The sequence below is a fragment of the Bacillus rossius genome, chromosome 7, assembly GCF_032445375.1.
Source record: "Bacillus rossius redtenbacheri isolate Brsri chromosome 7, Brsri_v3, whole genome shotgun sequence".
In the NCBI taxonomy this organism is placed as follows: domain Eukaryota; kingdom Metazoa; phylum Arthropoda; class Insecta; order Phasmatodea; family Bacillidae; genus Bacillus; species Bacillus rossius.
Window position 1 is genome coordinate 17382496 of NC_086335.1, and position 15665 is coordinate 17398160.

The 15665-nt window shown below is 37.9% G+C and overlaps 1 protein-coding gene across 1 annotated transcript in view; it reads left to right on the plus strand.

Annotated features, from left to right (window-relative positions):
• Positions 1-780: 780 nt before the first annotated feature.
• LOC134534408 (caldesmon-like) overlaps positions 781-15665 on the plus strand; it is a 74158-nt gene continuing 59273 nt past the window's right edge. Inside the window, exon 1 of the mRNA XM_063372873.1 lies at positions 781-968. Within this exon, the coding sequence (XP_063228943.1) occupies positions 781-968 (188 nt within the window). The remainder of the gene's footprint in view (positions 969-15665) is intronic.

The following is a 15665-nucleotide window of genomic DNA, read 5'->3' on the forward strand; positions in this document are numbered from 1 at the left end:
AAATGCGCACTATTTGACGTGACAACGTCTAATAAATCGATGAACGCCGGCTGCACGCACGAAAAAGTGTCCCGTTACGCACATTGTTCCGTTACGCTGTGTCCCTTTACGCTCATTGTACGCTTGCGCCGCATCTATCTCTCTTCCACTCGATTGGCCTATGCGTCCGAGGAGAAGAACGACAGCGGCAGCACACAACTTACATCTACACGTGAACTGTTTCGTCAACTGTTTATAAAGTGAAGTGAAAAGTTAATGTGGTTTTCATTGCTTATTACAACAACAATTTCGGTAATAAAGGTTAATTATTCTTGCATTTTAAAAATGTGATTACTAGTATAATTTCAAGTATTTATTCTTTTATTATTAAAATAAAAATTATTCAATTTTATTCATAAAAGTATGCAATCATTTCATCGATGTTTTATTATGACGTTGTGACGTTAAACTATCGTCTGTAAACTGACTTTACAGACAACCAATTTTTTTTTATTAATCCCATGTATAGACTTCTTGCCTGGAACAGTTGTATTATAAGTCTGTTCTAATAATCCGTGATGGAAACACTCGTTGAAGAAGGCGTGACAGACCGCCGGCGCGCGACTGTCTGTAGTCGGCGGGTGTGTCCTCACCGCGGGAGGGGGGGGGAGGGAAGCGGGCTATGAAGAAGGGAAGAAAGGAAGAAGATCCCGTGCACGGGTGATATTTAATGGAACGGAATGGAGTAATAACATCAGAATGAAGGATGGGAGGATGGCGAAGGCCCCCTGAGCGCGCGTGATGAATGTGGTGGTGGCCAGGAGGGTGTGGAGGGGGGATTGTAATTCATCGCGCGATGCCTCCTGGTGGTCAGCGCAGAGCAGGTCGTGTGGCGAGAGCATCTTCATCATCGCCGGCCGAGACTCGGCGCCGCTGAGTGGACACTTCGCGCCCTTGCTGAGAGCGTTCTTCCGCGACTTCCCCGACGAGTAGGCCTATACCATGTGTGGGAGCAGCTGTGAGAAACCAACCATAGCTGCAAACCAATAGTATTACAGTATATAAATTTTTTTGTCTTTTGAAGAGAGTTATAGTGATTTTCAAAAACCTTTGCCGTTTTCCCTTTAACGAACTCGACAAAGAGTGTCCATTTACACAGAAATGTTAGGTGGCAGAAACTATCAAAATAAGCTACGGTAAAATAAATCCAAAGGTTAGAGGTGGATACAGTAGCAAGCAAATTAGAGTTTCTCTCATCCCAAGCGTCACGCCACTGGCTGAGAGGAAGCGAGAGTTCCCTGGACCGGGAACAACTGCATGTCTGTCCCCTGGTCAGGCAACCACTACATGTCTGTCCCCTGGTCAGGAAACCACTACATGTCTGTCCCCTGGACCGGGAACAACTGCATGTTTGTCTCCTGAACCGGCAACAACTGGTCCCCACTCTGAAGGCATTTAAAAAGAATTCAATTTACTTTTTTTACATTTTTTTTAAATATTAACTTACAGAAATAAATTTAAAAAATGAGATTATTGCAAAATATAATTTATCAATGACCCCAATTATTTTAACGTATCATAATGGTTTTCGCTGAATAAACTTTAGAAATATTATCAAATCTAGTTTCAGACAAGCGCTTATATTTTTTTTTCCTTCGAAAACCCTAAATTAAGTAGGTAAGGAGATTAATACGGGTTTTGAAAAATAAGTCACATTATTAAATTCTTCAATGAAACTTTATTTTTAATTTTTTTATTACACATATATTTCAAGGTTTGATGTATTTGCTTTCATTATTATTATTTTATTGGTCTTAAAGTGTATGATACATAAATTTATTTTGTATAATGTCAACACACAATTTTCTATAAAACGATAAAATTTCAAATAATCCCACAGAATTTTTCTGCTATAAAACAAGATTCGGCAGAATATATTCATTAAGAAATTTTTGACATTAACACTGTGGTGTCTCTGAAATTTAAACCTTAGAACATAACTCATAATAAACAGTAGCCGTTGTTACAAAACGACTTACTCTTAGGTTGCAGTAAACGGCTTATGGCACGTGCTGTTTCCGAATCTCTAACAAATTACTCATTTCAGGATATGTGTTTTAATTTGGAATTCTGAATTGCGCAAGAAGATTTTAAGAACTCATGTCGTAATTTATAATATTTTTTACCATCTCGCTTATAAATTTTAATAAATTACTTCTTTTTTATATTTAAATTTCAACAAGAAAATGTTCACACACGTTCATATATTAATCGTAACGTGAACTTTATAAAGTAATTAATAATATAACATACCTTCTAATCACTATCGCTACCGCTCAGCAAAGTTTTTACCGCTTCCACAAGAGTAGCGCAGGGCTGAACAGGAGAATGTGGCTGTGGCGATGGAGATGACTGGGATGGACTGGATGAGGCTAAACTTATCAAAAACCATTCCTCGTCATCTTGAAGTTCGTCAGCTCTCCACAGAACTTCTTCCAGGTTATTTTAAAACTTTTTATACATTATTTGTCCAATTTTCTTTTTTATATGTGGTCATAACCTTGAGTTGTTAATGACTTTATATAATGCGTCTTTAATGTTGTGTTATGCAGTCTTACGAACGATTTAACTTAAGCCTAAATAATTTAAATGGATTTGAGCTCGCAATGATATAGGGACAAGCAAAGTGCAGTTCGACCTAAGTTTTTGGCTATTTCTTCAAGTTTGTATTTTTTATACTCCTGTCTTTCTCATTTTATAATTTGTGGCAATTCCTGGTTAATCATACTGACATAATAAGAAAGATTTTCTCCGTGTGCCACTGTCTAGCATCCCCCACACGCCATCGTTGCACGGGAATAGGTTCACACATCCTGTTATCGCATGACGCATTATCTAAAACAATAACAGATCCCTCTGGAGTGTTTGGCAAAGTTTTTCGGCAAACCACTTTGCATACCCATCTGAAGTAATTTCTTCGTTTTGAATAAAACCGCCCTCATTACCTGCATGCATTAATGCAAAACGTGCGCCAAGTTCTGTATGATGTTTAATTATTACACTTAGGCCTACAATGGCTGCCTGTCGAGCTGTTGAGACTTTCCATGTCTATTCTACAATGAGTCCACATTTAGCCATAACTTATCTGCACGGATAACAGGCCTTCCTAAAACCCTAAACCTTTACACTTCTCTCAAGTAGGTATGCCGCCACCCAATTATGCCTTGTTCTATAAAATCTGCTTTGTTTCCTCTACTTAAATACTTAAACCCATGTCGTGAAGGAAACTACACGGGGTAGTACGAGAGAAATTTGGCAGTGATCGGCAATGTTCATTTTCGATAGAATAACATTTAAAGCGGGAGGAATGTTGGCAAACAAAAAAGTTTTAACGATCCACCGTAACCCACTCTGTACTATGTTGTCGAAAATTTATTTAAGAGAATTTTTCTGTTTGCCTTTTCTTTCTGTTTTACTTAACCAGGCGTACCTATGGTACGCGCATGATACAGAGTTCTGTCCTAAGGGCGTGAATGATTCGTTCGAAACAACCGATTGCTTTGGAAACATACTTTATCGCATTGTCCACACTCATGTTTGATGAAAAATACTCAAATACTCTCAACAAAAACTTGCGCTCCCTCCCTCGTAGCTTAGCAATTGAGTTTTTTTTTTTTTTTTTTTTCGTGTTCCACCTAACATAGTTTATATTTATGTAATCAACATAAAGGCAGAATATAGAATCTCATATGTGAATAAATAACCCGTTTGAATTTTGGCTATAACGAGTCACCAGAGATCACGCTTTGGTTGAAAGAAATAGCTGTATAAGAAAGCCTTTATGTTTGATCTCGCTTGCAAGACAGAACCTCAATTTTCCAAACACGCGGCTGTATTTCCTCCTACGACAGCAATTTGGAGCTAATCCCAATTGCAGAGCGCTCTTACGCTCACAGCTACGGACACAAAAACTGTACGAGAAACTGAGATGGTGATTTTAAAAACAAACTCCGTTCATAGTGAACATCTTTCACGTTTCCGACCACCATCTGACTTTAATAGCAAAAAATGTTGCCGCTGATAAACTTTTTGATGTGTCAATTTCTCAATAAATGCGTATTAATATATATATATATATATATATATATATATATATATATATATATGAAGAGACTTTGTCTTGAGCTTTATTAGGTAGCGTCCTTAATCATAAATTTATTAACAAAAAATCTTAATTTATTACACCTATAAGTTAATATTTTTTTATTTTATACAGTTTATAATACTGTACTTCAAAACGGTTTACAGTGAAGAAGTCAAGATTTTTAAATATTTTTTCGAAAATTGAAAATAGCATTAGGTATGCAAAGTATATATCACCTAATGCATATTTAGATGCTGTAGAATATCAAAAAAAAATGCTTTGTCCAAAAATTACAATTTTAAGGGGCCCGCCTCGTCAGGGGTGTATATGTGTTAGTGAGGTGGGATGATAAGCGCGACGCTCGCTGGTGCTTCTAGCACGGTTTAGCCTCTAAGCGCAAGGCTCTGAACTGACGCGCAGTCTTCTCGTTGTCACAGTATAATTGTGAAATTTGAGCGGTGACCGTAACATTTATGGCAGAGAAATGAAGAAGAAGGCGTAATGCAAAGTCCCTTAAGTGATTTCAGGAATCTGTACTGGTTTTATTACACCTAAAATATGCGTTTTAGCCATTTTAACCCTTCTACAAATACAGTTTAGATACTTCTTCCGAAATCAAAAGCACTTTTCGGCTTTCGGCGAACTCTTAAATGCTTTTCGTAAACAGACCTCACTCGGATATCTCGAGTAGTTTTGAAATCGCGTTGTTTTCCTGAAGCTCTGCGCAGCGTGTGTGTGCCCGGGTGGGCGCGCGCAGAAACAAGGACGGATCCAACGGCAGACGGCGTGTGTTAGAAAGAGAGAGTGAGGGCTTGCGACGTGGCAGAGTCGGAGCAATGGCGGCTCCAGGAAGACCTCACGGGCAGGGCTCTCACACACAGGAGGATGCAGTTAATAATCATGACATTGCCCTTGGGATATTCACAAAATATATGGTCCCAAATACTGAAATTTAGTATTTTCGTACAAATTTTGATTGAAAGAAGAGTTTAGCACATGAACGAAAGTATTTAAGTTAACATTAATATTCCCTACAAAGAAATAAGAAGTAATATTTGGGCTCGGAAGGGGCTATCGCCCCCTGCGCCCCTCCTCTGGAGCCGCGCTGGAATCGGAGCCGGCGGGCGATGGAGTTCGCTCAACAAGCGCGTGTTGGAGTGGTCGTCGCGTCGCCTCGCGAGGGAGTGTTTTTGCCATTCGCCGTCGTCTGCGATAAGCGGCCGCGTCGCCGCCGCCCTAATGGGCTGTTAGGCCGCTGATGTCGTGTGCTGGCCACGCCCTCCCCGCAGCTATGCCTGATTTACGACCCAATAGCGAGCGGCCCCGCCTAGCGCGGGCATTCCCAGTATTTTTATGACGGCGGTTGCGTCGCCTGAGGGACGTTGAAAAAGGAGGGAGGGGGGTCACGTGTTATCTACATTCTCGCCAGCTATTCGAAGTGTTTTATATGACCGCTCCCGTGGTTGAAGGAGAACGCGCGGAAAACGGCCAGACTTCCGTGTACTGTGCAGTTTCGCGAACTTATCACCAATTTTTTTGACACAGCGTCGCTCCGGCAAAGAATTTGTGTTTCTGATGTATGTTTGTTTCCCAACCGACACAGAGCGAAAAAGGACAAATTATTCACTTTGGCAAAAATTAATAAATTTCCATTTTGGTGTACAACTACGTGGTCTTGTTGAAAGTTAATGAAACGACGAATGCAAGTTATGCATAATGTTACAAACGCAGACAGGACCGCGATACGCGTCAGGTTCGGAGCTGGCTGGCGGCCCTGCACGCCCACTGGCGTCATGCGCATGTCTTATGGCGTTCACTGACATGAGGCATGCCACGCGTGCCTGGCCGGATTACAGGGGTCGTCGCTGCCCCCTCTCCCGCTGCACACCACCGCGACGCCCTGTCTCGACGCTGCTATCTATTGCTGAGTGGCCCTGGGAAGTCCACGGGCCGCCGCGTGAAGTGGCGTGAGCAAGCGACGCTATTCTTGACGATTCGGACGTCGGGTTTTTCCGGGATGACGCGACTCGTGACAGCTGCTCTCGTGGGTTCCAGTAGGGCACCACAGACTACTTAAGCGGTGACGCCAGCCTCTGCGGCGTTTTTGGTGACAGAATTCCGAGACGGTGAGTCCCGCAACGAGTACTGCAGGAGTGCCGCGAGAGTTCTGATTGAGTTCCGAGCGGATTCCGAGCGAAGAAAGGTGCGACATCGGCGAAGAGGGTGAGAGGGCCCCCCCCCCTCCCCCCCACCACTCAACAACTGAGAGTAGCGCGACGCGGAGTTCAACTGCATCTTGAGAGTGCGGCAATTGTGTGACGCGAGACTGTGTGTGTGGACAGGTGCGTGGTAAGGAGTGAACCACTGTTGAGCCTAGCTTCAGTGAGGAGTGCGAACTGCGGAACTTGACAGACATTGAGTGACTTGAATATACATTTTTAAGTGCCGGTTATTTGTGATTGGAAATTTTAAAGTACAATTATTTATTATTGATGTAAATATTAGTAATCAATAAAACTGTAATAAAAACTTAATTGTACCTACTATCCCTTATGGACCCAGTTCTCCTCACATTATAAATCGTAACAATATATTTGATTCTTTTCTAAAGCTTCTACCTTAACCAATATTAAGTGGTTTAGTGTTAAGAAGCATGATGATATACCTATTACAATAAGCTAAGCTGTGCATAAATTCTTTAATATTAATGATAAACTTTTACACACATTTTTCTAAATGTTATGGTGACAATTCTTGCTGTAGCCTCATAGGTCATCAGTGAGGTGTTTTCACAGTAGTGTAAGCTTACTCGCAAATAAGGCTATGAGGTTACTATTCTGATACTTCCGAAGTTATTTTACAATAGGAAAGCAAATTTTGTTCACACTTTCTTCACTCCTAGTTATCAGAATTTTATTAAATTCTATGTTACTTTTCGGCTCGCATTTTTAAAATAGTTCTTTTTAACAACTTTGCTTATGATTTATTTATTTTCTGAAGTAAAAAAATTGCTTAAAACAAACTTGTAGAGCTTTCACCATCGCAATGTATACTTTGTATAAATATCTCATTAGATCTTAATCAAACACCTCTATGAGTTATGTCGCTGTACTGGATAACGTCTTTCGAGCGGAATTCCTACAATTTAAAATATGCTAATTATCTATCATGTACCCTGGCACTGATAAAAAACACAGTTTAACAATGAAAAAAAAAAGACCTAATGTAGATACTTAGCATGATCAAACCACCGATGCTCATTTAACGTTTACCCATTCATATCTAAAACAATTTGCTTTCTTAATTCATTCTTATAAGTAAAGAACATTGAATAATATGTCAGCTGTAAAATAATTTGGTGTCTTTGAAGGGAATTACCTCCATCTACTTTCCCCTCCATACTTTTCAAACAATTTTTTTTTGTGATTTTCAACATATATAGAACTTACCAAACTTTGCACTACTGTTCAAAGGCGTGCACATAATTTACTTTCATGGTTGGGTGGTGGAAAGGCAGGGGGGAGGGGGATCGGAAGAATTACTTTGCCCGCTGTTTACTTTCAAATATTTATCCATTTGTTGGTTTGAATGATATTTTTTTTTTTTTTAGTATTTTGGAAGAAGGGGAAACATCCCCTGCCTACACTGCCTTATGTTCAGCATCAAAAGCTATAAGTGTTTTTTTTTATAATTAAGTGTTAAAGCGTATGCTGAAAATCTAAAACTAAAGTCAGTTCTGTGTTGTGCATATTTAGTAGATAATATACAATTTATAATACTTTAATGTTTGATATAATTATGTTTTCTTTGAAAGATTTTTACAATAGAGAATAATGATTTCAAACATTTTTATGGACACACGCTATTGCATTGTTTATATCCATAAAAAGTTTTAAATTAAAATTTATTTGTTGACTCACAGAAAGGATGATTCACAATGTTATGATGATAACGTCTACACTGATAAATAATAGAAACATTTAACTTCTGATTAGGACAAGTTTTGATAAAATCATTCAGTGTGGCCTTGTGTATTGCTGTTACAGTAACTCCGTTACGGAGTCTTACAAGGTTCAAGGGAAAGGTGACTTATCATGAAATATACAGAATACCACTTCGACTGTGTGGAGTCTCGCACGAAAATAAACAATAGTATTGTGTAGACAAAGAAACATATAATTATGTTACCATACTCTATATGTTTTGGTTAATTTGGCCTAAATGTTGGGATTTTATATTAAAACGTTTATTTTCGAGGTAACTGAAAATGAAAAGAATTTTTTTTAAGGAATTTGTTTAAAAAAACTTGCAGTGCTGTGCTTAAAACATTAAACTATATTTAAAATAACCATTATTTTTATTATTTTAAAAAATTATTCTTTGCCATATTTACAAAAATGTGTTCAAGTGATTGCAAGGTGTGACTATAGAACACTTCTAACAAAACTTAACTGTCTCTAACCATGAACCTAGTTCTGCTATTTTGCTGTACATATTGACATACAGTGGTGAATAAAGATGTTTAAACAAGTTTCATTAAATCGGTAAGACTTATGAATACGAATTCACTTATTTTATCGTGTTGTCAACTTTAGTGGGTACATCTTCTAACTAAGACCCTGTTTTCTTGGTCAATCATTGATTATTAATTTACGATTCTGTAAAGTTCAAGTTCATCCATCATTAAAAAGTTTTGCATTCACAACAAAACTCTAATGTTTGAAAAAACATTAAAAATAGATAAACGTTGGATTTTATTTAAAATCTAGTGTAATTTTTAAATACGGAAATTAATTACCTCAAAAGTACCTTAGACCAAACTACATATTTAATTTCACTGAAAAATATTTAATTGAAGTATTCGTGAAAATAACTTTTAACATAAGTATTACGTTTAAATGCAAATTATTGTTTTATTTTCTTGGTGACGCTTAATTATAAGTTTAAAATCAGAAAAAAAACTTTCATAATTTTTTTTTATATTCTAGGTTAAAATCAACGTCGTGATTTCGTAATTTTGTATTTTAAACAATTGTATCATTCAATGTATCCACAATATTAAAATCAAAGATACTAATTACGTCACAATTTATTAAAGTAAATCGTGTCACGTGGCCATTTATTTCTACCTGATCGGCCAGTTGGGGTACGGCTATGATACAAGTATGATTCTGTGCCGCTGTTTTTGATATGAATGTCTTAAAAAAAGTATATTACAATGTTCAGATGTACTTAAATGCTCCACACGTGAGATTCGATCATAGCAAGAAAGAGAAATATAGAGTTAATTAAGCTGTTGTCTAATTAATGTTTACAGTTATGTACGTGTGACCCCGCATACTTCACTTACCTTCCAGCTTCTCAGGCGTGTACCGGTTGTTGAATTTTAGTTTAATTAAATATATAGCTGCACCCCGCGGTTTCACCTGCAGTCAGTTAAATAATACTAAAAAAATGTCAATTAATTGCATTGCACGACATAATCTGTTATAACTTTTAATTATTTTACGGCCTATATTAATCAACAATTTGCTTAGAACTTATATATATATATGACTTGCTATGGTTTTTAAGAATTTTTTTTCACCGCCTGCTTAATTCTTCTCTGTTGTGAATGAAGTGACCCCTCTTGATGTGTCGAATCACGATAAAAATATATATATTCAAGTCACTTATAACATTGGGAAGCCTTCATTTCACAAACGAGAGAGCCACACTCGAAGTTCCCCGAAGTTCATGCTCGCTTTTTTTTCTCCCGTACCACAAAAGGTGTTTTTTTTTTTTTTGGATGTAGCTTACACATACGTCATACGCCGTTATATCTCATTGTATAAACCGGTGTGGCATTAAATTTTGCGGTCGATTAGGATAGGTTAGCTACATTATAAATAGTACTTTAAAACATTGTGGATGGTTTGTTATATTAGGTAAGTATCGCTACATTAAAAATACTGTAGAATCATTTTATGGTTGCTTAGCAAATAACTTTTTAATATGTAGCTATCCAGCGCTAGTAAACCGTTTACATGATTTCACAGTATCTTTAATGTAGCTATCCTAACTAAATCAACCGTCCACAATGTTTTAAAGTATTTATAATGTAGCTAACCTAACCTAATTGACCATTAGTTATGAGTTGTCCAAAATAAACATTTACGGACACACGGCAAACGAAAAATATGGCGGCATACAAATAAATACCGTTGCCTTGTTTATGGTCTTTCCTTTTATCAACACCGCCACATTTATTTACAATGAACAAAAAACAACCGAAGATGCACGATCGGGCGTTTGGCTCTCTCGTCTGTGAAAAGAAGGTTTCCCAATAACAATTACATATAACCTACAATAAATAACAAAATAAGCTTAATTTAAAACCCATACAAAATCAATTGTTAGAGCAAGAGATAGCTGTTATTAGCGCCGTTAGTTTGCTAGCCGCCGCCAGCTCCACTAAGTGGACGGGTCTCACCAAGGAGAAGGAAAGGAAGTGGTCAGACCTTACTGTATGTAAGACCGTATGGCAGACATAGAGAAATGACACACACTGTATGTCTATGACCTATGATTTTCTATTAGAAAAATGAATAAAACCCTTTTGGACTTTATTAGGGATAAAATCCATAGTAATATGTGGCATATGTGTTAACCCAGGTTATGATCTAACTGTGTGCCAAATCTCATCCAAATCCGTTCAGCGCTTCGGGTGTGGTTAACAAATATACACACTTAATTACAAAAGTTCGCATATATGATATTAGTGTGATGTACTTTCAATAAATTTGTTTATCAAAAAAAAGAAGAAATTCTGTACACTTATTCTTTAAGACACGAATTTTAACAACCCACTTTAATATTATAACTTTGTTACGATCAAAAAATATATGTGTGTATGTGAGTTTGTTAAGCATCCTTATAAGCATATGTAGATATTTCTATGTAAGTTATAAAACCCAGTGAAATATAAAGAGAACATTATACTATGAAACTATTAATACCTTAAATATTTTACAGAAATGTAACCTACAAGACGCTTTTCAAAATGGCAATGTATCTTTACTGAAAATACGCAAGACATACAACTCACAATGGCTCTTCAAGAAGCCCAAATATAAAGCCCTTCGTGTAACTTGGGCTTTTTTGAACTTACATGTAATTGCCCTTTTTAACGTTCGCCTATACATTAACGCAGGCACCGCCATGCGTGGGGCCCTAGTGTGCTTGCAAGCACATTGCCTCAGAAATAACAGGGACTTCAGAAACTGTCGCGTAGCGTCATGTTTTAGGTGATATGACATACTTTCATTTTAATATTTTTTTTTCGTTTATAATATTTATAGTCCTACCTGTATATTTTTTCAACTTAAAAAAATTTGTGAGCTGGTCTTTCAGTACACGATAATGATATGTAACAACTGTAGAATTATTTAAAATAATGTCGAGCGTGATGAATATGCGCAAAGTGTGTTTTTAACTACATTTCTAAAAGAGAATCACACATGTACCCGCCACTAGAATTCGTTACTGGAGCAGATAAGTTGACTATCGAGTTATCCCATTTGCATATCGGAATTTATAACTATTAAATGAAATGAAATGGCTTCGATGAAAATGAAAAATACTTGAAAAAAATTCTAAACATCGACTTTGGACCTGCATTTCGACAAGGAATTTTATTAAAATACTTTCCACATTTTTTAAAATTCACTAAAAAGTTAATTCTATAAGGTTTCCCTTTGGCATTGTGAACTTTCGTAAACGACATCCCCCACAGACGGAAGCAACTTGGGTACACCTTTATGTCCATGCGACTTCCTTCAATTTCACTGAATTTCACCAAACAAATGCAGTATACCAATAACTAAGATGGCACACAGAAATAAAAATACACGAAGTTAAAAAAAAATCGCGTGTGTTGAGGGAAGCCTACGATTCACTCGTCCTTCTGGACATACCGTAATACTCACGTTGGCAAGCCTTCTTTCAACAGACGAGGGAGCCTAACGCCCGATCGTGCATCTTCGGTTGTTTTTTTTTGTTCATTGTAAATAAATATACAACTCATGATAACTAATGGTCAATTAGGTTAGGTTAGCTACATTATAAATACTTTAAAACATTGTGGACGGTTGATTTCGTTAGGATAGCTGTGAAAAGTGAGCATGAACTTCGGGTTTGGCTCTCTCGTCTGTGAAAAGAAGGATTGCCAACGTGAGTATTCGGGTATGTCCAGAAGAACGAGTGAGTCGTAGGCTTCCCGTGTGTTGACAAGGCTTTGTGGATGGTAGGCTTCCCGAAGTAAACACATGCGTTTACTTGTATGCTCGCATACCTGATCTGCAGTTGGAACAGCCCTCCGGGGACAAGAACTGGCAGTGTGCACTTGAGGCGAATGGGTCGCGGCCCTAGACGCCGCCGAGAGCCCATGCGTGTGGGAGTGGACAGGGGGAGGAGAAGCTACTCTGCCAGACCCCGGCAGTCACTTGTTTACGAGCCGCCGCCACTCGCAGCCGCCTGCAGGCGAGGCGACCGCGTCGGCGGCGGCGTGATCGCGGACAAAAAGATAGCGCCAACATCCCGTGAATAATGACTCCCCGCTCCACCCGCCAGCCAGCCGATGGCATGCGGCAGACCGCCTGCCCGGTCCCTAGGGCCGGTGCTGAACATGCTACAACTCTACCCTAACTGTATTCCTGACACTGGAGGTACCTTATTTATAGGGAACGGATTTTGGTGTAATTACATGTGGCCGATCTGTTGCCTAAGTTCCACGCATGCGCAGGGCTTACTTTTTCGTTGATTTTGTTCAGGTGACGGACCCGCGTATGGCGTCATTAACTAATATATTTTCCCTTTTGGATCATAGATGGACGTACCAATCGTGTTAGTGTGCCTAAATGACCTGCATGACATGTATGTGGTCATAACAAGAAGTAATCACAACTTAAAATGTACCTATGTGAGAATATTAGATAGGTGGTTCTGTTTTTGTGCGCTGGTGCTGCTATTTCTAGGATTTTTGCCGTAACAATTTTATCGAGGGTTGTAAAACGTCCGCTAGAATGCGTTGAAATCATTTTACAGCCTCGCGCAGGACACTGTTCGTTCACCAACAATATGGCGCGCATTATTCAAAACTAACCACCAATGATTTCACAATTTTAATCGGATTGCACTGCAACGACATGACACGTTTTACCGACCATTAGGTACCAACAAAAAAAAACTGACTGTAGAAACACGTCACTTCCGGGCGCCAGGTGGACCACCTGTATAACCGAAAATTCCTCAACTTTCAGGCAGGCTGGCCAACGTGACAGTTTTGTTCTTCTCTTCAAGCACTGCACTATTTACACTAAACAGGACAAAGTTCATTAAAATTGTTGCTAATTCGATTCCTTACTGGGACTCGGTTTAGACACGTTCTGGAATACGGCCCGCGAGTTAGGTTACGGTTGGATACCAACAAGGCACCTCACCCGAACGTCTTGGAATACCGCCCTAAGTCCACTTGTCGCCGCTGTCATGGCTATGTCCGATGACGCCAGAAGTTCCCCCCAGCGACCAAGAGACTCGGAAAACTGTCACGACTGCGATTATGGTTGGCAGTTTTCGCAAAATGCTTACTTCAGTGGATTTAATAAAACCAATATAAGTGTGTAGGAATTTAGTATTCTGAGTGGAAACGTTTTGGTGTTGGGACTTGGGATTGCTAAAGAATTACTAGAAAACACTTACGGTTTTGAACATAATTTTCAATGAACGAAATAATAATAATAATTTATTTCCCTTTTTTACAATTCGTTAACAATATTCACTCAATTAACCAGGAAATTTAGCACTCACGAAAGCAAGCTTGTATGTGAGTGCATCTAGTCACTTCAAATTACATGCGGTATTTTGACGATTGTAAACATTTGTAAATGCATAATAACTGAGAAATAAATATATAAAATATAACCTAAGAAACATTAATTTAGTTTTATAAAGATGAAAGTTAAAAAGAGAAATTTCTTAAAATTCAATATAACGTATAAACAAAATAAATATAGTCAAGTAAATTCTAAGAAGTATAAAACATATTTATAAATTTATGTTTATTAACGATTTTACCTTTTACAACTTGGCGATCATACATCCGTAATGGTGAGTAGTGTACAATCCGGGTCAAGGCTTTCCGCAGGAATTGCCGGTTGGTGCCGACCGCCATCTTGTATTGTGACGTCACGGCGACCATCTTGGATGACCTTAACCCTTGACTTTGACCTTGAACTTCAAAATGTGACAAAATTTGCCCAAATCACCCTAATATTTCCCCAAAATCCGCCAAAATGTCCAGTTTTTTTAAGAAAAAAAAATCAGCCAAATTATCTAAAACAATTTGAAAAAATAAAAAATTTCTCTATTTCAAGGTAAAAATTCGCGTTTTCAGGGAAAATTTTCCGTTTTATTCCTCAAAAATTCCAAAATTCAAAAATCGTAATTCGAAAAACCTTAAAACACCTTTTTGCCTTATAAAGAACAAAAATTCCTAAAATTGGCTTAAGACTCCTAAAGTCAAGGCGCCCTAAGTCGCTCATAACAGGGCCTTTACCTTAACCATAAAATAAAAATTCTTTAATTTATTATCAAAAAATTACGAAAACATTTCAAAAAATTTCAAAATTTCTTATTTCTAATGTTTAGTTACTTAACCGATTTCGGTCCTTGGTTCAATTCCCGACGAGTGTAAACATGTAATTTATTATTAATATACAGTAACAAATGTAATAAACATTTCTTACATTACACCTGACATCTTGAATTATGACGTAACCGCTGCAATTTTCGTTACGGACGCCATCTTTCAAATTCGTAATTATTTATCTAGAAAATCGGGAAAAAATTAAAAATATATTAAAGATTTCATTAATCAAATTATATATAATAATAAACTCTTTAAAAAACGCATTTTGGTACTCGTTTCGAACAAGGTGAGGGCAAAAATGAAAATTAAAAGATGGATCCTTCCTCCACAGAGATCGCCGGCAGACTGACCTCCCACCACTAATGCCAAGGTATATATCGAAAGCTAGTATGACGTCATGAATGCCATTTTGTTATCGTCTACTGGAGGCCTCAATTTTATTATCGTCTGCTAGAGTGCAGTGCCGCCATGTTAGTTTCATTTTTACATTTAAGAGTGCAGTAATCATTAATTATTACTGTGGCACCCGATAATAAAAGTAGTTTACTCATACACCCATTTGGCGGTAGGACATTCTCGGGAGCCAGAGACAGATCTGATGGGCAGTCGTGACAATCATCAGGAAAGGAAAAATCCACTTCAATGAAAGAAGATGTATTACTTTATATGTCTATGGTGCTGAAATCCCAACTCGCATATTCATCTCTTAGTATCCATTGGAAATTGTTCACAGGAAATTTTTCCAAAATTGTGTGAGCATACAATGCATTTACATCAAAATAACATAAATTTAAGAGGGCATAATGTTCGGGTGGTGATTGGACACGTAAATATTCGCATGGCAACGACTTACAT